This window comes from Phycodurus eques, chromosome 17 (assembly GCF_024500275.1).
Source record: "Phycodurus eques isolate BA_2022a chromosome 17, UOR_Pequ_1.1, whole genome shotgun sequence".
Classification (NCBI taxonomy): Eukaryota; Metazoa; Chordata; class Actinopteri; order Syngnathiformes; family Syngnathidae; genus Phycodurus; species Phycodurus eques.
In genome coordinates this window covers 8,638,168-8,661,583 of record NC_084541.1, presented here as the reverse complement: position 1 = coordinate 8,661,583, position 23,416 = coordinate 8,638,168, and the positions used below count along the sequence as shown (strand labels likewise).

The 23,416-nt window shown below is 40.0% G+C and overlaps 2 protein-coding genes across 5 annotated transcripts; both read right to left on the bottom strand.

Annotated features, from left to right (window-relative positions):
- Positions 1-3,287: 3,287 nt before the first annotated feature.
- Positions 3,288-14,530, bottom strand: LOC133416226 (V-type proton ATPase catalytic subunit A-like). Its single transcript, XM_061702993.1, has 15 exons — positions 14,403-14,530; positions 13,847-13,944; positions 12,259-12,387; positions 11,880-12,094; positions 10,279-10,416; positions 10,051-10,202; positions 9,810-9,972; positions 9,619-9,727; positions 6,400-6,522; positions 6,202-6,316; positions 6,058-6,121; positions 5,746-5,949; positions 5,503-5,597; positions 5,254-5,425; positions 3,288-3,873 (listed from the first exon to the last, which is right to left on the bottom strand). The coding sequence occupies exons 2-15, from the start codon at positions 13,926-13,928 to the stop codon at positions 3,781-3,783; spliced, it is 1,854 nt and encodes a 617-aa protein (XP_061558977.1). The 5' UTR covers positions 13,929-13,944; positions 14,403-14,530; the 3' UTR covers positions 3,288-3,780.
- Positions 14,531-15,362: 832 nt separating this feature from the next.
- wasf3a (WASP family member 3a) lies at positions 15,363-21,910 on the bottom strand. Of its 4 annotated transcripts, none has more exons than XM_061702443.1 (9): positions 21,733-21,910; positions 20,323-20,487; positions 19,601-19,735; positions 19,364-19,517; positions 18,763-18,880; positions 17,642-17,826; positions 16,605-16,805; positions 16,173-16,456; positions 15,363-16,093 (listed from the first exon to the last, which is right to left on the bottom strand). In XM_061702443.1, the coding sequence occupies exons 2-9, from the start codon at positions 20,453-20,455 to the stop codon at positions 15,936-15,938; spliced, it is 1,368 nt and encodes a 455-aa protein (XP_061558427.1). In that variant the 5' UTR covers positions 20,456-20,487; positions 21,733-21,910; the 3' UTR covers positions 15,363-15,935. The 4 variants fall into 4 exon arrangements, with proteins under 4 accessions (XP_061558427.1, XP_061558430.1, XP_061558429.1 ...); XM_061702446.1 differs by having other exon boundaries at positions 17,642-17,820; XM_061702445.1 differs by having other exon boundaries at positions 20,323-20,484.
- Between the last annotated feature and the right edge of the window lie 1,506 nt (positions 21,911-23,416).

The window sequence follows — 23,416 nt, the reverse complement described above, 5'->3', positions numbered from 1 at the left end:
GGAAGTATGATATCCCATCAAGTGTTGCCCTTGCTTCCTCACATTAGCCACAGACAGTTATTCTTAAGAATATTTAACCTACTTTTGCCCCAGTTGCCCTTTCAGATGTTCGTATTAAAAACTCACTTTGATTGGCTGATTGTTGTCGAGGTGGTCAGCAGCCCTGGTGGATCCGCACTGGCCCCCGGCTTCAGGACAAGGCTGCATGATATTAGCCACATGACAGGCAGTTAGTAGATGGACATAGAGTGGAGTGATGATCCACAGGACAGCTCCACCCTCTGGGATCACATTTCCTCCCCAACACAAGCAACCTGACCTTGCCACTTGCTCATAGAAAACTTTGTGTGTGTCTGGTCCACTTCTTGTACTAGTAGGAGTGTCTTTGCATTCCATTCTGTGTAATCGGTGTGATAACAATAACCTTATCTAGTGCATGGAGGGGGGTGTTTTACTTCTCCCAATCTTTTTAAGATCGACCCAAACTTACAACAATACAGTAAAGCCTTAAATTTAGTTGTCTTTAAGCAATGTTGTAAAGGCCATACATTATTATACGATATTGCAGTGTCTTTATTAGAATACACATGCACAACAAAGCATATAAAAAAATATGTTAATAGTCATGACAACCTAATTCATGTAATTCAAATCACTTCCTCCCAGCTACTTCGTTGGCACTCTATGTCAAAATGGTTGCTGTCAACAAAGATCCTTACAACAGCAATTTAGTGATGGCATTTTGCACAGTAATGTATAAGGCAGGTATTTCAGTTACATAAACAAGTACTTACACATAGATGGCGAAGAATCAGGTAGTTAAACACAGTGGAACCTCCAGAGGTGAACAAGCGTATTTAAAAAAACCAAAAACAAAAAACACAATCCGCTCTATGACTCTGGTTGATATTCTAATTTCAAAGCATCTTTTCTCATAGGAAATAAAGTGACATGAAATAATGCGTTCCGAACTGTTACATCATAAAACCTTTAGCTTTACAATGAGTTTAGTAATATTATAACATCCTCAAGTGTAGAAATCAAAGTTAACCGCTATGAAGCCAAACAAGATTAACGCAAATGTGCTTACCAATTGAAGACACCCGACAGACACGTCTTGTAATGGAGAGGGGAGCAGTGCTCAGTATGGCAGCACAATGATATAGTGGCTAGCACATCCTCCTCACAGTTCTGAGGTCAGGGTTCAAATCCTGACTCCGGCCTTCCTGTGTGTGGAGTTTACATGTTCTACTCTTGCTCGCATTGGTTAGTGAGTGCGAATGGTTGTTTGTTTATACTGTTGTGAATGGCTGACGACCAGTTCAGGGTATTCTTGACCTCTTGCCCAAAGTCAGCTGGAATAGGTTCCAGCTCACCTGCAATCCTTGTGAGGATAAGCACTATAGAAAATGGATGAGTGGCACTCTACTCTGACAATCCAGGACCCAAGAAAATGAGCAGCGACCAGTTTCGGGAGCCATAGGATGGTAAAGACTTGTAGTACTGTTTGTTTGTTTATTTATGTATTTATGTATGTATTTGTTATTTATTTCTCTCTCTCTCTCTCTCTCTCTCTCTCTCTCTCTCTATATATATATATATATATATTTATATATATATATAGAGAGATTTTTTTTTTTTAAACTACCACTCTTCTATGGACTGTAAATTGCATTTAGGTGATGTCAACACAGGAAATGTAATATATTGTAAATCAGGACACACCCTTATTTTTTTTTTCAATTTATCACTGAATATCAGAACATCATCTAAAAAGGGCCATGTGCATTACGAGATAAAGGCCTGAGCCTTATGAGGTCACTGAAACCATTTTAACGCCCGTGAGTGTGAGTCTGGATGGACTCAATCAATGCAGCGCAAATCTGCTGCTCTTGCTCCTGTGGCTTTGTGCCTCCATTAGTCTTGATGGAACTAGAGATACGCAGGCCGCCTCTAATCTATTTTAGAGGAATTACTGCCGCAATTTGAACGAGCGAGCTTGTGATGAGTGCAACACAAAGATGGAGGATTTGCAAGGAGTGTGGGGGAGCTTGTGAAAGCTATGACCTCATCATTTTGGATCATTTCTGGGTGTTCACACTTGGTTCACAATGGGTCTTCGTTTAGGGTTATGAAGTCCCAGTCTTCGTGGGGAATTACGCAAAAATGCACTTCATGCTTAATATTATAATAAGCAAGTACATGTAATTTACGTACACGGCTTTTTAGGTTTAGAAGTTGGCCTTTGAAGGAATATTTTAACTTTTAGGTACCTACAATTGCAGTCTCCTACAGTGAAGTGCAAGTGCCTGTATCTAAATGTTACTAGAAAAGCTAGAAAGGTAAAAGATAGCAATTCATTTTTCAAATCAAAAATTGAATATTTCATTTCACAAGAAGCCGCACCATTAATGTAAAATTATTTTTGATATAAAAATAGTTTAATGAAAGGTTTTCATACATTATTCTGAATTTTAAATTGTAAAAAAAAATGGAATATGAAAACATATCATGCGCTCTTTTATTTAAAAAAATGAAAAAGCTGAATGTTACAAATATGTATCATATACCCATATCAGCCGTTTAACAAAATGTAGATATCACACTAATACTAATAAATCTTTGCTTTGGCACCGATAACATCAAACTGAGCAAAATGTCTTTTTTTCCTTTAAAGACTGTAAAGTGATTACAGAGATTTGCTTTGAAATGCATTGTACACGTTTGAAGATAATTGCTGAAAACGTGAAAAGACAGAACTAGGTATTAGGCTACTGAATTGATGTGTGTACTGAATTGTGGAGATTGTTTTTCAACTGTTTTTTGTTTCTTTCTCTCACCACTTCAGTTTTCCTGATTTGGGGTGTGTGTGTCTAAAACAGCGAAGTACTGTATGGGGGCGTCCATCCCAAGTAACCGCTGTCCCACTATATAAGAACTTATGCTGCCAGCGACGTAGTTCGCTTGCATGCTAGCTGGTATTGCCTGGCATGATATCGGTATATATATATATATATATATATATATATATATATATATATATATATGTATGTGGGTGTGTAGTCCGCCTTTAACCCAAGTCAACTGGGATACACTTCAACTCCTTGCAACCCTGAACAGGTTCAGCGGTATAGAAAATGGATGGATGTTCCACTGCATTTAAGTCAGCATTCAATTAGTGTTTGTGTGCCACCTACAGTCTTGTTGCAGTTCAGCAGATTCCCCCCCAACTCTTGCATCCCATGTGTTTGCAAGTGTGAAGTGAGCAACAAATTCAAGATAAAAAACAGGATATATTGCATATTTTATTTCATGATACACACGTGACTTCACATAGACATGTTTTGTTCCAACACAACTCTAACAGACTCATTCATTCACATTTTACACATATCAAGTATATAGTCCACAAAATCACATCATCATCAGACTTTGGAGGTTAAGCGGTGGAAGATTGCTTACCATCCCTCCAAACAACACAATGTCCCATTATTCATGTGCATGTTCCCAGTAGATTCCCTCTCTTTGCAGCAGCACCTGTTTTGACTGCAAAGTTGTGATGTTTAAATAAATACATACTGACTTGTCCTTTTTACAGTAGATGTAAATCAACAGGATGAACTGTAAAATGGGTGCACATGATGGAATGCTTACACAGGAGAGTAAACAGAAAGGAGTTCATTTAACATTCAGAAATAGGACCATTTAATCTGCACTACACTGTACCAACAAATATGGGGTTGAGAAATTGAGGGGGGAGGTGCTTAAGAGTTGAAGAACTCATTCCTCCAGGGTCCGGAACGAATTTTGCATGTCCTCCAGCAGCTGGGCGAACTCTGCTTTTATCTTAGCTTCTCCATCCTTGACTGGGTCCTGAGGTATCCATTATGGATGGACAGTAGGAGAAAAAGGGGAAAAAATAGATAGAATAGGCAGTGTTTGGTAATGCATTGGGTTTAAAGAAACCAACAAAATAAATATTCCCTACTTCAAGAAAATGTTGCTCACAAAAATGCATGCCAAAAGTAACAGGTAGCGCTATAATGCTCAACCGTAAGGCAACTTCAGCCAATCAGGTTTTTGGAGGAAGTCATTTCCAGAAAAGGAACAACGATACAAATGGCAAATGGGAGAAAATAAGACTTATACCCGCGGAACAATTTGTGGACTTACTCCTGAATATCACACTTTAATATAAATGGTAAAATGAACAAAACAACAAAATACAAATGAGTGTTAGGGCCACAAGGAGCGATGAGAGAATAGACGCAAAAACAATGATTAAGTCCTAAAATTGCGAGAATGTAATAATTACAAGAATAAAGTTTAAATTCCACACGAATCAAATGGTACTTTTCTGAATAAAAATATGTAATTTTACAAGAATAAAGCGGTAATGTTGTGAGAATAAAGTCTTAACAATATAAGAGTATGTAATATTTCAAGTATAAATGTACAAGTGCATTGCAATTAATTTAAAAATGGAAAGTTATTTGATTACAGCAGTTCAATTCAAAATGTGAAACATTACTTTATACTTTTTTAATAGAGTAAATTACTTAATTATTATTTTTTATTTTAAATGATAATACCATACAGCTAACAAAAACAAAATTCAGGAGCTCAAGAAATTATTAAAAAATACAAATGATTTGTAATTTAGAAATTAGATATTCAGAATCCCGCGACCCTTGTGAGGATAAGTGGCTCTTTTCTACAATATTCTAATTTATTGAGATTCAACGCTATATGTTTGCTATTCAGTAATTAAAATTATGACTTCTCATTATATAATGCCCGCGACCCTAGTGAGGAGAAGCGGCTCAGACAATGGATGGATGGATATATAATGCCTATTTCTTTAAAATAAACAAACTATAGTCATGTAAGAAAATATTAGCCCACCCTTTGTTGCTTTTTCAGTTTTAATGCCTGGTACAACTAAAGGTACATTTGTTTGTACAAATATAATGATGATGACAAAAATCGTAAGAGTTTGAGCTGATATCTAGCCATTTTCCATGATTTTCTTGATATTAACCAAAATCACTGGGAATACAATTAAGCTTAAGCATGTCAAATTACAGAATCAGCTGCATTTTTGTCGTGTTCACTGTATTCTTCAGGTAATATACCTTTTTTGGTACAAGGCATTGAAATGAACAAGAAATTGCAGAAACAAAGGTGGTCTAATAATATTTTCCCTTACTGTATATTCATGTAACGTTACACTTTTTTGTGTCAATGACATACCTTAAACTTCATAGAGCTGATCTTGTACAAGATCTCGGCCAGGTGCTCCCTGATCATGGCCCAGGTAATTTTGTTGTCGCTCTGCGCCGTGGACTCTACGGCGTGCCGCGACATGTCGTAAAAGGCAATCATGTTCGAGAGGATGCCGACTGTTTTGTAAAAGGGGCAGAACCTGTTGGTAGAGGCAGGGACAGGTATGAGATGAGGTTGACAAAATCTTGGTAATACATGCGATGCTTTTGTCTTCACCTGTCGTAAGGTGTATAACCGTTCTGCTGCAGGAAGTCATCTTTAATGAGCTTTGCGACTTCCAGCGTGATCTTGTCGGTCTCGGCAAGAGAAGCCTGAGGACAAAATATTACCAGGATGGCATGCCGATTTCTTTCCACGTCACGTGTGGGGTCTCTCGCATTTTAAAAATCGGTTAATATGTTAAATCTTTTTTTATGTGTGTTACCCCTCTTTAGCGTTTGAAAACATCATCTTCCTCACCTTTCCTACAAGCTGCACTATCTCAGCCAGATCCTCCTCCTCCTGGAGAATCTCCTTGGCTTTTGTACGAAGCGGTACAAACTCAGGGAAGTGTTTATCGTAGTATTCATCCAGCGCCCGAGTGTACTTGCTGTAGCTAATCAGCCAGTTCACAGACGGGAAGTGTTTTCTCTGAGCTAACTTCTTGTCTAGCCCCCAGAACACCTGAAAGGATGGGAAAAGGGGTTGACACACAAATGCAAGGAGGGTGTCATGAGGATAGGTCCGTGTATGATGGAATAAGTGCATACTGTACTACTAGCCATCACTTGCCTGAACAATACCCAATGTGGCTGATGTGACGGGGTCTGAGAAGTCTCCACCAGGGGGCGACACACTAGAAAAGTTAACCCAATAATTCATGTGTAATGAATATAGGATTTATTTCACATCTTGTTAATCTGAAAGCCATCTTACGCTCCGACTATGCTGACACTGCCTTCTCTCTCGGGATTCCCTAAACACTTCACGCGTCCCGCTCGCTCGTAGAAGGAGGCGAGCCTAGCGCCCAAGTAGGCTGGGTACCCGCTGTCTGCACACAATGACATGAAGCTGTGGTTCACAAAATGGCATCCCCTCTCTCGTCCAAGTCCCTGACATACACCGTGAACTCACCGGCGGGCATTTCGGCTAATCGCCCAGAGATTTCTCTCAGAGCTTCGGCCCATCTCGACGTTGAGTCGGCCATCATGCTCACGTTGTAACCCATATCTCGGAAGTATTCAGACAGTGTGATCCCTGCCGAAGTGATAATGAAATAAACATGAGCGCTAAATGAAGCAATATATATCTCAATAATGACAAATAAATCCCTCCCTCCTAGCTTAGCCACTATTTCCTTATATACAACCCCAATTCCAATGAAGTTGGGACGCTGTGTTAACAGAATACAATGATTTGCAAATCATGTTCAACCTATATTTAATTGAATACACCACAAAGACAAGATATTTAATGTTCAAACTGACAAACTTTATTGTTTTTAGCAAATAATCATTAACTTAGAATTTTATGGCTGCAACACATTCCAAAAAAGCTGGGGCAGGTGGCAAAAGACTGAGAAAGTTGAGGAATGCTCATCAAACACCTGTTTGGAACATCCCACAGACTAATTGGGAACAGGGGGGCCATGACTGGGTATAAAAGGAGCTTCCCTGAATTGCTCATTCATTCAAAAGCAAAGATGGGGTGAGGTTCACCTCTTTGTGAACAAGTGGGTGAGAAAATAGTCGAACAGTTTAAGGACAATGTTCCTCAACGTACAATTGCAAGGAATTTAGGGATTTCATCATCTACGGTCCTTAATATAATCAAAAGGTTCAGAGAATCTGGAGAAATCACCGCATGTAAGCGGCAAGGCCGAAAACCAACATTGAATGTCTGTGACCTTCGATCCCTCAGGCGGCACTGCATCAAAAACCGACATCAATGTGTAAAGGATATCATCACATGGGCTCAGGAACACTTCAGAAAACCAATGTCTGTAAATACAGTTCGCCGCTACAGCCGTAAGTGCAACTTGAAACTCTACTATGCAAAGAAAAATCCATTTATCAACAACACCCAGAAAAGCCACCGGCATCTCTGGGCCCGAGCTCATCTAAGATGGAGTGATGCAAAGTGGAAAAGTGTTCTGTGGTCTGACGAGTCCACATTTCAAATTGATTTTGGAAATTATGGACGTCGTGTCCTCCGGACCAAAGAGGAAAAGAACCATCCAGACTGTTATGGACTGCATCAAAAACCAACATCAATGTGTAAAGGATATCACCACATGGGCTCAGGAACACTTCAGAAAACCAATGTCAGTCAATACAGTTCGCCGCTACAGCCGTAAGTGCAACTTGAAACTCTACTATGCAAAGCAAAATCCATTTCTCAACAACACCCAGAAACACCGCGGGCTTCTCTGGGCCCGAGCTCATCAATCGTGTCCTCCGCGCCAAAGAGGAAAAGAACCATCCAGACTTTTGGACGCAAAGTTCAAAAGCCTGCACCTGTGATGGTATGGGGCTGTGTTAGTGCCAATGGCATGGGTGACTTACACATCTGTGAAGGCACCATTAATGCTGAAAGCTACATACAGGTTTTAGAGAAACATATGCTGCCATCCAAGCAACGTCTTCTTCATGGACGCCCCTGCTTATTTCAGCAAGACAATGCCAAACCACATTCTGCACGTGTTACAGCTTGTTTCGTAGTAAAAGAGTGCGGGTACTTGACTGGCTTGCCTGCAGTCCAGACCTGTCTCCCATTGAAAATGTGCGGCGCATTATGAAGCATAAAATACGACAACAGAGATCCCGGACTGTTGAACAGCTGAAGCTGTACATCAAGCAAGAATGGGAAAGAATTCCACCAACAAAGCTTCAACAATTCGTGTCCTCAGTTCCCAAACGTTTATTGAATGTTATTTAACGAAAAGGTGATGTAACACAGTGGTAAACATGTCCCTGTCCCAGCTTTTTTGGAACGTGTTGCAGCCAAATTCTAAGTTAATGATTATTTGCTAAAAACAATACAATTTATCAGTTTGAACATTAAATATCTTGTCTTTGTAGTGTATTCAATTAAATATAGGTTGAACATGATTTGCAAATCATTGTAATCTGTTTTTATTTATGTTTAACACAACATCCCAACTTCATTGGAATTGTGTTTGTAGTTCAAAGGGGTTTTTATCTAATCAAAGGGTAAGCGTTTCATTTGTTCTTTTGAAATGCCATGTCAGCTTTACAGATACATCTGCCCTGCAGGCAGTGTAAGTTGTCGTAGAAGAATTTAACTGTTTAACATGGTGCTATCAGTCATCCATAAATCCATTTTCAACACCACTTGTCCTCTTTATTTTTAGGCTTGTGGGTGAGAGCGAGAGGCGGGATACAGCCTCTACTGGTTTATTATGTATACAAGTAGAGGGCACATATAGCCAAACAATCATTCAGTCACACATTCATAACTATGGACTTCAGTTAACATCACATGCATGTTTTTGTAATGTGGGAGGAACCAGGACTATGTAGAGAAAACCCACACAAGCACAGGGAGAATATACAAACTGCACACAGGTAGGCCGCAGCTGGGATTTGAAACCCGAAACCCATCAGATATCCACTCAATCACCGTGCTGGCCACTATTAGTCGTGATAAAGGCCATTACAGCAAATGCGCGGCACCACTCATTTTCTTTACTGACGGGAAAAGAGGCGACGTATGCTGCATGTGCGGTGTCTATTCAAATAAAGGATGCACCCAGCGATGAATAGGGGCGTGGTATCTATTGGCCACTGAAGAATTGAGGAAAGTACTACTGAGGACAAGCACTATAGAAGATGGATGGATGGACTATTTACAATACAAAAATCTGAAAATAGTATGCTGAAGATAATACAAAACACAGACAAGATGTACATTTTTACAGTATAAAGTTGATCATGTTCCACCCCAGTCATGTTATAGTTAGTTAGAGCTCTCAATGCCATGAGGCACATCAGGCCACAACTGCAGTTTCAGTAATCTGTAGTTTTTTTTTTTTTTGTTCTACTGGAGCAGGTGATTGGCCTACCGCCCAACCCCAGCACCTGGTATTCCTATGCGGTCTCCCATCCAAGTACTAACCAGTTCCGACCCTGCATAGCTTCCGAGATCGGGTAGCATGTGGGAATCGGGTCACCCCCAGTCATGTAGGTTCCAGTAATGTGCATTGCACAAAGTCTTGTAGGAATTGGTTCTCTTTTATTTAAATTTTTTGGGGGGTTACAGTGGTAAGAAAAAAACACGAGCGGAAACTGTGGCCAACAGTTGTGGACGTAAATGATTTTTTTTTTTTGGTACCTGTATAGATTGAAGCCTCTCTGGCAGCCACGGGCATGTTGGATGTGTTCGCAACAAGTGCCGTTCTCTTCATGATGCTCTCCACCTTGCCGCCAACTTCCATTGTGAGCTGTTGGGCAGGAGCAGTACGAAAAATTTTATCACTCAATTACAATTTGTAATTTTAAATTCAATCAAGTTCTTTCACCCACCTCAGGGAAATCTCGCAACACCTCTGACATTTCATTCCCACGCTCCCCGCACCCAACATAGATGATGACATCACTGTTAGAGTATTTGGACAATGACTGGGAGATTACAGTCTTTCCACAGCCAAAGGCACCTGGTATAGCTGTGGTGCCACCCTGCACACAGCTGTAAAGTAAACAGATACCTCAGTTTTATTTTTTAGCACCAAAGGAAAGTGTTTGCGTTATACAGAGAAACCCTCACGGGAAAAGTGCGTCCAGGACTCTCTGACCGGTGAGTAGAGGATGATTGGCAGGCAATTTCTCCGTGACTGGGCGGACTTGTCGTACCGGCCACACCTGCACCATGGTAAACTTCTCCTTGATGCCTTCAAAGTCCAGCTCCAAAACCACATCCTGAACACAACACAGTCACTTATTTCTCATGAAACACAAACGACAAAAGAAAAAATTGGGAGGAAAAAAGACTCACAGAAACGTCGTAGTTTCCGGGTGGCGCCACGTAGGTGACGGTGCCTCTGCTCCGAGGCGGAAGCATCAGTTTGTGCTTTATTAGGGAGTTCTCAAACACCATGCCATAGATGTCACCACCTGTAATGTGACTGCCAACCTTCAAGAGATGACATGTAATTAGTTGTATGCAACTGGAGGTAAGAAACTTACAGTGGATAATAGGAATAACAAAACCCACCTCTAATGTCAGCTTTGAACAAAACTGATATATATATATATATATATATATATATATATATATTTGTTTTTTCTTTTTCTTTACTGTAATGGGAATAACTATGTACAAATTAATAATTTTTTTTAAAAATCCATCCATTTTCTATACCGCTTATCCTCATTAGGGTCGAGGGTGAGCTGGAGCCTATTCCAGGTGACTTGACAAACAGCGTACAGCCTGCTTGGACTGGTTGCTACCCTTTTTCAGGGCCCATACAGACAACCAACCATTCACACGTACGGACAATTTACTGACTGAACTGGACAACCGCAAAAACACACCCGCACAACAGGCGATTGACCCTTGCACAAACACCAACTCGCTGCTAAGGAAAAACTGCAGCCCCTAGTGTTCTTATTGGGAAACAATATTTTGAGGCTCCACATACAGCTTTGTATTACGTTTTACTGAACCACAAACAACACAGCGCAATTGCAAAAGAAGAGAATTGCTCTGGCTGCTGAGGGTATATTAAAATGATACAAAGTGGTGGTGTAGGCTGGAGTTCTATTAGCTCTCGTTCAAAATAAGTGAATGCTGTCTTGTCTTTAGATGTGTAAAAAAAAAAAAATGGTAACAAAAACAAAAAATGCTTATTAGGCAGCACAGTGGAATAGTCGTTCGTTTGTCTTTTTACGTGGCCGACTAATAACGCAAATAAAATAGTGTCTACTTCATGTTTCTTGCCCAAAAAAATCTGTACCAAAATTGTATATTGTCTTTACTGTTAATACCGTTTCGATATTGCAAGCCATTTTGTTACGAAACCCCCTTTTAAAAGAATTGGACAACCTATATTATTTAATTCATTGACTTCTGATTTTAAAATTCGTTATCCATCAATTTGTTATGTATACTGTAAGTAATAATATGATTAGACAACTACAAATTGACATTGCTTCATAGTCATAACGGCCCATAACTGAGGGAAACCATAACTACAACATGGTCCGCGGGGTTGACGCCCCGAATGTGAAAGTGAAGGGCTGTTTTTGGCCTACAATTGGCTTGCTTTCCAGCCAGGGTATACCTGTATGTAGCCTGCCTCTCCCACAAAGTCAGCTGGGATAAGCTCCAGCTCACCCGCCATAACTTTATTGAGGACAAATGGTAAAGAAAATGGATAGATTAATGGGTGCATCATTTAAGCAGGTTTTCATTTTCCCCCCTAAAATGTTTTCATTTTTGGGGATTTTTTTTCCTCAAAGTAACTGTTTTTGTTTTGTCATTATTTCTCGTTGTCAAGTAGGACTTTTTTTTTTTTTTTTTTTTTTTTTTTTTTTTTTAATGACAATGACATTTTAAGATCCACAGAGCATCAACATCCTCATTTAAAAACATACCCGAAGACTGTGGCTAGGTGTAAACTCCCATTTGAGGTCCCTGTTCAAGGCGCCAATGTTCACTCCTCTTGGGATGTAGATGCTTTTCGTGAGGTCATTGATGTCTTTCAGTGGTCGTTGGATGCCGTCAAAGATGGAACCCATGACTCCTGGTCCCAACTCCACAGAGAGGGGTTTACCTGTGCGAAGGACTGGGTCACCCACCGACACCCCAGCTGTGGTGCTAAGTCAAGGAAAGCAACATAAACTGCAAAACCAGATGGCCTTGAATACAAATTATAGTTTACCTGTGAAAAATATGAATTGAACAGCTATTGTATCATTCAATGAGCATGGCTTCCTCAGTGTTTGACTCAACCAGGGTAGAAAAACGGGATACAAGTTTCCTCATAGACCTGGATGGTGGCCATGTCTCCTTCTAAACGGATGATCTCTCCCACAAGCTCACTGTGGCCTACGCGCACCAGCTCGTACATGGCAGCTCCGGCCATCGCTGTAGCTGTCACGACTACAAGACAAGACAAGACAAGACAAGAGAAGAGAAGAGAAGAAGAGAAGAGAAGAGAAGAGAAGAGAAGAGAAGAGAAGAGAAGAGAAGAGAAGAGAAGAGAAGAATTTATATATCCAAAAAACAATGGCAAATGAAAGTATTTAAAAGGTAACAAGTACTAAACATCCAATGTAGTGCCCTGAGATCCTTTAGTAAATGTGATGGGGTGTGAGAATTGGTTTCCGACCGTGTATGTAAAGCATTCTATCCATCCATTCATTCATTGTCTGTAACACTTTGTCCTCATTAGCATCACAGGTAAACTGGAGACTATCCCAGATGACTTTTGTTGAGAGATGGAGTACACCTTGGAATGGTAACCAGCCAATCGCAGGGCACGTAAAGACAAACCCCCTTTCGCACCAATAGACAATTTACAGTCATGTAATGTAGGGATAGACTGATTATCCTCCGGGTCGATTATTGCTGCAGATATTCTGCATTTTGAAGCTTATCAGCCCTTTATTTTATTTTTTTTCTGATAAGAGATCAATTTAAAACTGGGTAAAAGTCTGGAAACTATTTATAAAAATTTTCAGTTCACTTTATAAGAGATGCTGCTGACCCTGGGAACACCCTGCACTTTTTATGTTTGAACTTAACAAACAATAGTAAACAAATAAACTTAAGTGAAAGATTAATACTGCACTTTTATTTAAATTTGGGAAAAGATTATTAACTGTAGAAATCTTTCGGGAGCTATTTATTTTCTTAAGTTTTTATTTAACTATAAAACAAGCTGGGGAGCCTGGAAGCTCTTTTTTTGTTAAAAATTCAAATCAAAGATGTTGATGGTCGAAGATTAAAAAAAAAACGTAACATATTGCAAATCTGAAAAGCTGTTTAATAAACATATGCTTAAGGTATTTAGACACAGTTATTATTCAAAATTTCAACACTAATATTTTCCCTTTAGTACAAATATACATCACCTCCAAATATCAGTTATCGGCCTCCTTGAGTAATAATAGTTTTCGGTCCTGAAAAACAAAATTATTGGTCTATCTGTAATCTATGTTTGTGAAATGTGGTAGTCCCCAGCATGCACAGGGGAGATCATGCAAACTCTACACAGGAAGTTCGATTCAAACCCTGAACGTCAGAACTGTAAGGCAGATGTGCTGACCACTACCACCGTACTGCACTGCGGTCAAGCCAGCCTCCACTCGTAAAGTAGCAGTCAAGCCAGCCGCCCCTAATTTTGTTCATACTAGGCATTACGGTAATAGGTCGCCAACTCGCGGCGAAGCCACCTTCAATATGTAAAGCATATAAATGAGAAATCAACATTTGAACTTGACTACTGTGAATATATTAGTAAATATAGCAATAGTAATTACTGGGGGAGGGAACGCCCAATTTATTAATTTAGACACTCATATGTTTAATCTATTTCCAAAAGGTAAATAAATCAGACCTGGTCCAGAAACTCCATGGACGTATCCAAACTGGCTTTCTCGCTCCGAATCCTGGATCTTTGGAAGTTTTGAGATATCCATCTTGACAGTTCGTCTTCTGAAAGATCAATCCAGACACAAATACTTAATACACACACGCTGTCAAACCAATTAAGCCAGCGCAGCGACGTCAACATCTCGAATGTCAACAACAAGCCAGCTGACGTGACCCGATGCCGCAGTATGAATGGCCGAGCGGGACAACACAGGGTCACTGCTAACAACACAGATGAAGCTGCTAAACATTTACTAGCGTCCATTACAACCGTCATTACTATTTTGTTTGTGTCGCATTTGGTTGCTTCCGAATCAAGTGTTTCCTTATCAATCGTTCAGTTGGAGAAAAGCTGAATTGTGTACACGTACAAGTCAGGTGACTAGCTTGCAACGACATGCTAACCTCATCACCCTCATCACAAACACGTTAAATCGTCATTATTTAAGAAAAAAAATTGCTCAACAGTGGAAATAACGAGTTGTTCAAAAATCAGCTTAATGCAACTAGAAATGTCCTACCTCGTAGGGATGTACAGCTATCCAGATTTGTCACTCAAATAGTGGCTGAAGAGAGAAGCTTAGCTGTGCTAATCACCTGCCAGCCACTACACTGTGAAGAAATGGGAAGAAACTGTCGCCATTGTGGCTCGGGCCGTAGCCTTGATGCCCGAGACTAAGTCATGTCTTGGAGCCAACATGGCGGCGAAAGCGCCACAGATTCCGATTCATAGCTGGATGCAGTTTTACATGGCACGCTTCTGACATCTATTGGACATAATTGAAAGCGTCACCTCAACTAACCACAAATAAAGTTAATAATAATGAATTTTTGTTTATATCCAATCTATAAACATGGTATAGGGTCATCTTTATTTGACTGTCCATACATGTATTACATTCAAATGAATTCCTTTGCGTATGATAGCTGTCTACACAGGGCAGTTTTTACATTGTTAGAAAAATGTCTTTGCCCTTATATAATGTCTCAATTTTATTCTGTTCATTATAACATCATGTGAACTCTGCTCTAGTGTGAGGATAAAAGAGGTCACATTGCTCCTGTCTGTTATCACAAAACATGTTTGGTGGATGCCAGTTCTGTTGAGCCAGTAGATACTACCTCTTCATGTTTGTGTATATGACTTCAGCTAAGAAAAATAGCTAGGCATTCCTGTGACAACATCAAAGCCATTGTGGACTGCCTACTACTACTACTACTACTATCAATAATAATAATAATAATTAATAATAGCTTAGATTTATAAACCTAAAAGTGACCCAAGGATGCTTTAACTTCACATCTGGTGTACTACCTATTTATAATAAGCTGGCAAATAGGAGACCAATGCAATTTATATATATATATATATATATATATATATATATATATATATATAAAGACCTATTTTCATGAACTGTAACATGCAATGAAAATACAAGCAATCTTAATCCTGAATATATCAAGATTTATTGAGCTCATTTGGTAATACACTACTGTGTAATGTATATAAAAAAACAAAGACAGAGAGAAAGGTAGGGATACTGTCATGGCACATTTTTAAGAAGTGATACCAAATAAATATACCACAGATATATATTAGATATACAACAATAAATTATTTTGTGGTCCAAAAACTGATGACACATCTATTGCTTATCTTCCCTGCAGAAGCACAGGGGATTTATTTTAGCGTCACTGTGACCCCTAACAGTGTGACACTGAATTTGCAGATTGAGCTTCACTAAATGGTGTAGTCAATTGCAGGATATGTCATGAAGGACCGAAAGAAAGGGGAAAAAATGTCATGGGAATGATGTTATGTATTGACTAAAAAGATTGGTCTGGATTCAGGATGTGTCAGAAGACTGGTACAAAGTTTTTACTTGTTCTCATTAGAAATTAAGATCATTGTTACCACTGCCAATGAAGTTGGTAATGTAATGGTCAAAGATGTGAGAATACACGAAATGATGTAATAAAATGATGTCTATATTGCATCATCTGAATAGCATCTTTAGTTGCACAGAAGGTCCAATGAAGCCACACTGCAGTCAATCTGACCATTCATTGTCATCCAGCTCTGAGTCATCGCCGGAGTCAGTGTACTCCACCGCAATGCGCCGTGACAGGATGGTGGCCACGTCATTCCCGACTGGGTCACGCTTGCTCTGCAGCTCTTGCTGCTCTTGCACTTTTTTAAGATGGATACCTAATGACCATAAGCAGAATGTTAGAATTACAATAACCACGCATACATTTCATAAACATTGAGGTAGATCAGAACTCACCCATGCGGATAGCAGATAGAAGACCACTCCTTACATCTCTCACTGGTTTTATTTCAGCTTTGATGCTTCCACAGAGTCCTGAAATGTGTGATGGGGCAGCTGGAAGAGGTGGAGGCAGACCCGGAGGAGGTACCATGCAAGGTCCTGGAGGAGGCACAGGTGGAAGTGGGGAACCTGGGCCAACATTTATAGTAGCTCCCTTATGAGCTGCTGGTGGGGGGAAAGGGAAGGCTGTATGGGCTGATGGGATAGGTGGGCCTTGGCCAGGTGGAGGGTGGGCACAGCTGATTGACAATGAAAAGCAAAGAAGATTATCTATATTAAAAAATAAATAAATATATATATATATATATATATATATATATATATATATATATATATATAGAATATCAGCTCTGATTATATAAAGTGGCAGTTATTGTACAAACATACTCGTAATCTGCAGGTGGGTGTATTGAACTGTTCATCTTCTCTGCACCCTGAGCTTCTACCTTAGTTGTTATCTTATTGACGTCAATACTGTGGTATTCGTGCTCTGCTGGCGGGGAGGGCTGCGCGTTCCCATGCGACTTGATATAGTTGGAAGCACTGAGGGCTGGCACAGGCGGGTTAGGATAGTTAGGAAGTTCAGACCTAGAAGAACAAATTCAAAGGAACACATGATTTGCAGTTTGACAAACTAAATTGCTGCTTTATGTATCTGGACCTTGGCTTTTGCTGTCACACGGTTAAACAAGCCAATGAGTGAACAGCTAATGGAGTTCAATAAGGTAACCAACGTTTTAGAAACGCCTCTCAGCCCAGTTACTGTATACACCACTGCAAACACCCACAAAAACAATAAAGCATCTTGTTAAATTACTACCTTTTCAATAAAAACAGAATACAATATTAATATCCAAACTGTAATGGCAGGATTGTGTTGGATCTCATATTGTGTAAGTGCACCTAATGTGGTGATGTGGCAAAAGGAGGTGACACCAATCCCACCGACATACGTGAATATGAAGGGGGTCTAACTGGGCAATGTTAATTTGAACACTTTTGCCTCTATTTTAGAGAGTGGCATGGTGATCGACTGGTTAGCACATCTGCCTCACAGTTCTGAGGACACGGATTCAAATCCAGCCTCGCCTGTGTGGAGTTTGCATGTTCTCCCCCTGCCTGTGTGGGTTTTTTCAGGGTACTCCGGTTTCCTCCCACATCCTCAAAAACATGCATGGTAGGTTAATTGAAGACTCTTAAGTTGCATGTAGGTGTGAATGGTTGTTTGTTTTGATGTGCCCTGCGATTGGCTGGCGACCAGTTCAGGGTGTACCCCGCCTCTCACCCAGAGTCAGCTGTGATAGGCTCCAGCATACCCGCGACCCTAGTGAGGATAAGCGGTACGGAAAATGGATGGATTATGAACAAATGGGGATTTTGAGGTCACAAAATGGACCCCTTGATCACGTTCCCATGGCACAAACCTCCCCTCTGGGGAGAGTGAGCCCTCGGAAGATGCTCCTCGCCGCAGAGTTTGAGAGTGGCGGTGATCTGGTCGGAGCTCTTGGTCGAAGGCCATCATGTTCCACTCTTGTCTGCGGGTTCGAGCCTTTCTCACCTTCTTCACCTGGCGCTGGAGGGTGCTGCTTTCCACACATCGCTTCTGTTCCTGAAAGGAGAGTAAATTAATAAGCAAAAACATGCAAAACATTGACCTAGAGTGGTGACACACAAGCTTAATTTGCTCCGTGACCACGAGAAATGTCATTAATTGATTACAGCCCCCCTCAATAAAACAAAAAAAGGAAGGTGTTTTAAATAAGAAAAATACTACTCTCAGGTATTGTACTTAATAAAACGTACAATTGTAACACGATAAAATAGAATGTTAACAATTAAAAAGTTTGTTCATCATGATTAATTCATTGTGCGTCTCCTTCTGGTGTGCATGCCATGGCCAACGGGGGGCAGTATAGTATATCTAGACGAATATAAACCAAATATAAACGAATAAGACGTTCACATATGCTGTGTAAACTGCAGGAATATTAGTCGTTTTTCACAGAGGATAAAGGATATATGCCTGTGAGTATTGTTTGTCTACACGTGTTGATGCAATGTTTGAGTTCAAATATCTGTTGCATCTTACTGAGAGCTGGATCTGATATTTTGATGACCATATTAAGCTACATTATAGGGGCAACGCCATTACAAAATATACCAACATTCCATCCATTGTATACTGACTGGGTGAAAGGCAAGTCACACCGTTGACTGGTCGTCAGTCACCCACAGGGCACGTTCTGTAGACATACTGAAAAAGCTAGTAACACTTACATTCACACCTGCAGGTCATTTGGACTCTTCATTTAAGATAATATGGATGTTTTCAGAATGTGGGAGTAAATTGGAATATCCAGGGGAAACCCACGTAAACACAGCCACATTATTAAACATATTAACATATATAATATCTCTCTAATAATGTTAATCAAAACATTGAATTCTATGTTTAAAGGCAGGCTATTTGGGCAGTCTGATAAATAAAGGGAAATAAAGTTAATAAAGGGAAAGGGGAAATAAAATAGATAATGTATGCTCTCACCCTCTGTCTCCTCCTTTCTTTCCTCTTGTCCTCTGTGTCTTGCAGCATTTTCTCCTTCCACAAGTCAAAAAAGTATGACGGGTCTGAGTAGAACCTCATGGCTTCAGTGCCGTCCTCTCTATTTACAACAAAGAAAGAAACCTTGTGTGTTTGTCCTATTTGTTGATTAGTTAACCTGGATCAGTCTTTCTCAACCTTAATTGAGCCAAGGCACATATAATTTACATTAAAAAAAATCTTACAACACACCACTAAAGTAAAATGACCCAAAAAGTGTACTGTTTGAAATAATGATAATCTTGTCTCAATTTACTCACAAATCTGGGCCTGTTTAGTTGAACACAAAGCTTTTCTGTAATTGTACCTTCTGCCAACTAGTGGAGTGGAATTTAATTGTTCTGTCTGTCACTATGTGTTGCTGGCATAAATACAGTAAGTGAACAATATTATATATTCTTTGTAGTAAACAAATAATCATAGACTACTTAAGTGAAATTGGATAATTTCCAATGGCACACCTGATGATCTCCCACTGCACACTAATGTGCTGCAACACATCGGCTGGGAATCACTTAACTACATCATAATGCTTTTGGAGTACCTGTAAGCAGTGAGATCTCTGAGAGGAGGAGGCCGGTCGCTGCTGTCGTACATGTCAGTCACCGAGCTTGGAGTGCTGCCTTTGGACAACACCTGCTGGTCCTGGATGTTAGAGCTTTTAAACGCCTTCCTCAGGTTTATGGCCTGAAGGGAAACTGCAAAACAGTAGGAAACATGTTTAAGATGAAGGGGTGTGAAGCTAACAATTTCGATAACTGTTCTCATTGGTAGAACTGACCTTCTTCCACACTGGAGTCCAGCTGCGTGACCTTGATGGCCAAGCGGTCAATGCGGTCTTGGAGTGAATTTACACGCACGTAAAAGGTGTTGGCTTCATTGAAAAGATCACCAAATACATTTTCCGCATGTTTACCTGAAATCACAACAATATTATCCAGAATATCTGATATTAGATGTAAACAGTAATGCAATTAAGACACAGGAAACTCATGACAGTGTGGTTAAAATTTAATATGGGCAAAATAAATGACAAACTACTGCATACTAACACCTCTGAATATACAGTAAATTATATATGAGTATCCATCGATTGTATTGTCTACACTGACCAGGCACTTCAGCGATTGTTTGTGTGCTTTTGTAAATCCAATTAATCTGTCTGGATTACGGGAGAGCCACGTGATCCTTTCCCAAGCAAGCATTAAGAATTGTAGAGAGTATTATATGTTATTAGTCTGCCTTTGTGTTCCCACCCACCCATTCGCCATCTTATCTGCTTGTGCAAGCACGGCAGTAAACTGTAAACCCCCATAACATCACCAAATCCCATCACACACACACTGAGCATGTGTATGTGTGTGTCAGTGACTACAGGCCAGATCTCCAAAAGTAAATTTGGTTCCAAAAATAGTCTGCTCATTTTTCTCCCTGTATGTCAGTTGCAGCAGTTGTCTTTGAGTTTTACATGACCACCAGTCCATGAAAATCAGAGTATCTTACTTAGACTACTGAGCTGGCGGATGACGGCTGACAAGGTGTTGTTGTTCACACATTCCAGCTCACTATCAATCCTGACGGGCACTGCAGCTTGGCACAGGTGCCGAGGCTCAATGGTTCTCCTGATTATCGGCATCCCCGCTTCTCACATCTCATCCACGGCACCTGCTGGAAGACAATACGACATTAGTGTCAACAGATTGCTACACACCCCCAAATCTTACATTTCATTGATAAAATTACTTTACATCACTGAAACAAAATCATAACTAGACATAAAAACCTGATTATACCATACCTGATACAGTACACAAGTGGTAAAAAATGAAGCAGTCCACTAATTTACAAGGGAGTCGATTATTTTGATATGAAAACAATGGTCCTCAAACTTTTTACACCCAGTACCACCTGAAACATTTAACTCTCGAAGGACAACCATCATGAACATTAAAATACTGTAGCATAGTAGGTCTAAGTGTTTAAAGAAAAACAAAAAAAGATGTGGTTTTATTACTAAAACGAATATTTAATATTATTAATATAATATATAATAATATTATTATTATTATTATAGTATACGTCATTGTAATATTATGCACAGTGTGATCATTAACACTGCGCTTAAATATAGGACAATTTTAAATAGCATTTAAATAATGATTCAATTAAAATTTATTGCACCTAAAAGTCAAATAAAATTTAAATGTAGTCCACATAAGTCAAATGAACATTTTACCTAAATAATGTTTAAAAAGAAAGTACTTAAAGATTAAATGTATTGAACTTAAAAGTTAAATACAACTAAACTGCACCTTGTTATTTATTTAAATTTTTTTTATTTTTTTTTTTTAACGATAACCCACAGGGCGGCACGGTGGAGACTGGTGTGGAGTTTGCATGTTCTCCCCGTGCCTGTGTGGGTTTTCTCCGGGCAATCCGGTTTCCTCCCACATCCCAAGAACATGCATGGTAGGTTAATTGAAGACTGGTAGGTACGAAGACAGTAAATTGCCCGTAGGTGTGAATGGTTGTTTGTTTGTTTATGTGTGCCCTGTGATTGGCTGGCAACCAGTTCAGGGTGTACACCACCTCCTGCCCGATGATAGCTGGCATAGGCTCCAGCGCTCCCGCGACCCTTGTGAGGATAATGGATGGATGGATGGATAACCCACAATTCCTCGCGCGGCGTGCTGGCTGAGCTAGCAAAACAATCCATTCGTGTTCAGTTACCTTGTGCTCCACCGTGTGTTGCAGTACGCAAAAACTTTATGAAAATGACCACACCGCTCACAAACACCACAGGTAACGTTTTCCAATACTTTTCACAGAAAATGCTCTGAGCAACGGTGTATCATTGGGAACGATAACAACAACAAAAAATGTCAAAAGCTATATTCAAAAAACAAAACCTACCTCTACGTTGTTGTCAGAGTTGGGTACGTTCGTTTTCAATTTACCGCCGACGCGCCGCATGGAGTAGTGGACCCCATTGTGTCTTAATTGGAATCTAAAAAAACTTTTGTATTACTATTCCTCTCTGCTGTCATGTGCCAGGTAGCTACTGGAGACATTTGTGCACGAAGGAATGCACTCTGACAACATGACCTCTCAGTCAAAATCACAACATGAGGGGATTTAGTCAGCAGATTTACTGGATCGACCAATCCCACAGCACCATGGCAGACCTCTGACATCCTGTGTGCTTCCCCCCCCCCCCCCTGCAGGCCTAATTAAGACCTTATACTTTCGACAAAGTACGAGTGAAGTCATCAGTTTGAATCAACAATATTTATATTCAGCATGTTCAGAAGTGCATTTACCTTTGCCTCTCTCAATTTAGCATTCATTTGTTTTTGTCAGCTATTAATGAAAGAAATGCACCACCAAATCGGACAATTATTATTATTGTTTTATTTATTATACTCATTATGATCCCTCAAGGGGAACTCGGACTCAGCTGTTATACAGTATTTGTGTTGCACACAACACACAGAACCAGATCACACACATGCAAGCATGAAAGGAGAGATGTCAGATGCTGTTTGGAATCACTCCCGATCCACAATATCAGTCGTTTTCCAACTTTTCACAAGTACCACCTAAAAAAATACTTAGCTCTCCATGTACAACCATCCTGACCAACATTAAAATGTAGTAGTGTAGTAGGCATAAATGTGCACCAAGAACTAAAGAGTTTTATTCCTAAAAAGTACACTTCTAGTCAAAAGTTTGGAAACACCTCTGTATTCAATAGCATGAGAAAGTGTTTCAACTATTTTGACTGGTGGTCAGATGTTTTTCATATTATTGTAAATCTGTGTAACATGCACAATTCAAACATGAACACTGCGCTTAAATATCCATCCATCCATCCATTTTCTTTACCGCTTATCCTCACTAGGGTCGCGGGCTGCTGGAGCCTATCCCAGCTATCTTCGGGCAACAGGCCGGGTACACCCTGAACTGGTCGCCAGCCAATCGCAGGGCACATATAACCAAACAACCATTCGCGCACACATTCACAACTACGGGCAATTTAGTGTCTTCAATCAACCTACCACGCATGTTTTTGGGATGTGGGAGGAAACCGGAGTGTCCGGAGAAAACCCACCCAGGCACGGGGAGAACATGCAAAGTCCACACAGGTGGGGCCGGGATTTGAACCCCGGTCCCCAGAACTGTGAGGCAGATGTGCTAACCAGTCATCCACCGTGCGCGTTTAAAAATATAAAAGTAAAAATTCAATAAGAATTAAATTGAAATGTATTTCACATAAATGTTAAATAAAAATTGTGCTTAAAAAAGTCTAAAAACAAGCCGTTAAATATTAAATGCAGAGATACTAAAAAGTTACATACAACTGAACAGTTAGGCAGTGATTCTTTCGCATACCACAAGAGGGATCCTGCGTACCACTAGTGGTACTCATACTGCAATTTGAGAATCACATTGTGCAGCGAGTTTGCCATTTAGTAGTGCTGTTTGAATTTGTAGTGAGTATAGGTTCTTCCCTATATACTGCCGGCAACGTATCCCACAAGCATTTTGTAGTGAGCAATGAATACTCACTAGAAAATTCCTTGGTGCATTGCAGTTT

Coding starts and splice junctions, on each gene's coding strand:
- wasf3a (XM_061702443.1), bottom strand. CDS start 20,455: ATGCCGATAATCAGGAGAACCATTGAGCCTCGGCACCTGTGCCAAGCT. Junction 19,736..20,322: donor CCGCCAGCTCAGTAGTCTAA/GTAAGATACTCT, acceptor TTGTGATTTCAG/GTAAACATGCGGAAAATGTA. Junction 17,827..18,762: donor AAGAAAGGAGGAGACAGAGG/GTGAGAGCATAC, acceptor CTCTCCTTTCAG/GAACAGAAGCGATGTGTGGA.
- LOC133416226 (XM_061702993.1), bottom strand. CDS start 13,928: ATGGATATCTCAAAACTTCCAAAGATCCAGGATTCGGAGCGAGAAAGC. Junction 9,973..10,050: donor GTCCTGGACGCACTTTTCCC/GTGAGGGTTTCT, acceptor TTTACTTTACAG/CTGTGTGCAGGGTGGCACCA. Junction 5,598..5,745: donor TAGTGCAGCTTGTAGGAAAG/GTGAGGAAGATG, acceptor TTTTGTCCTCAG/GCTTCTCTTGCCGAGACCGA.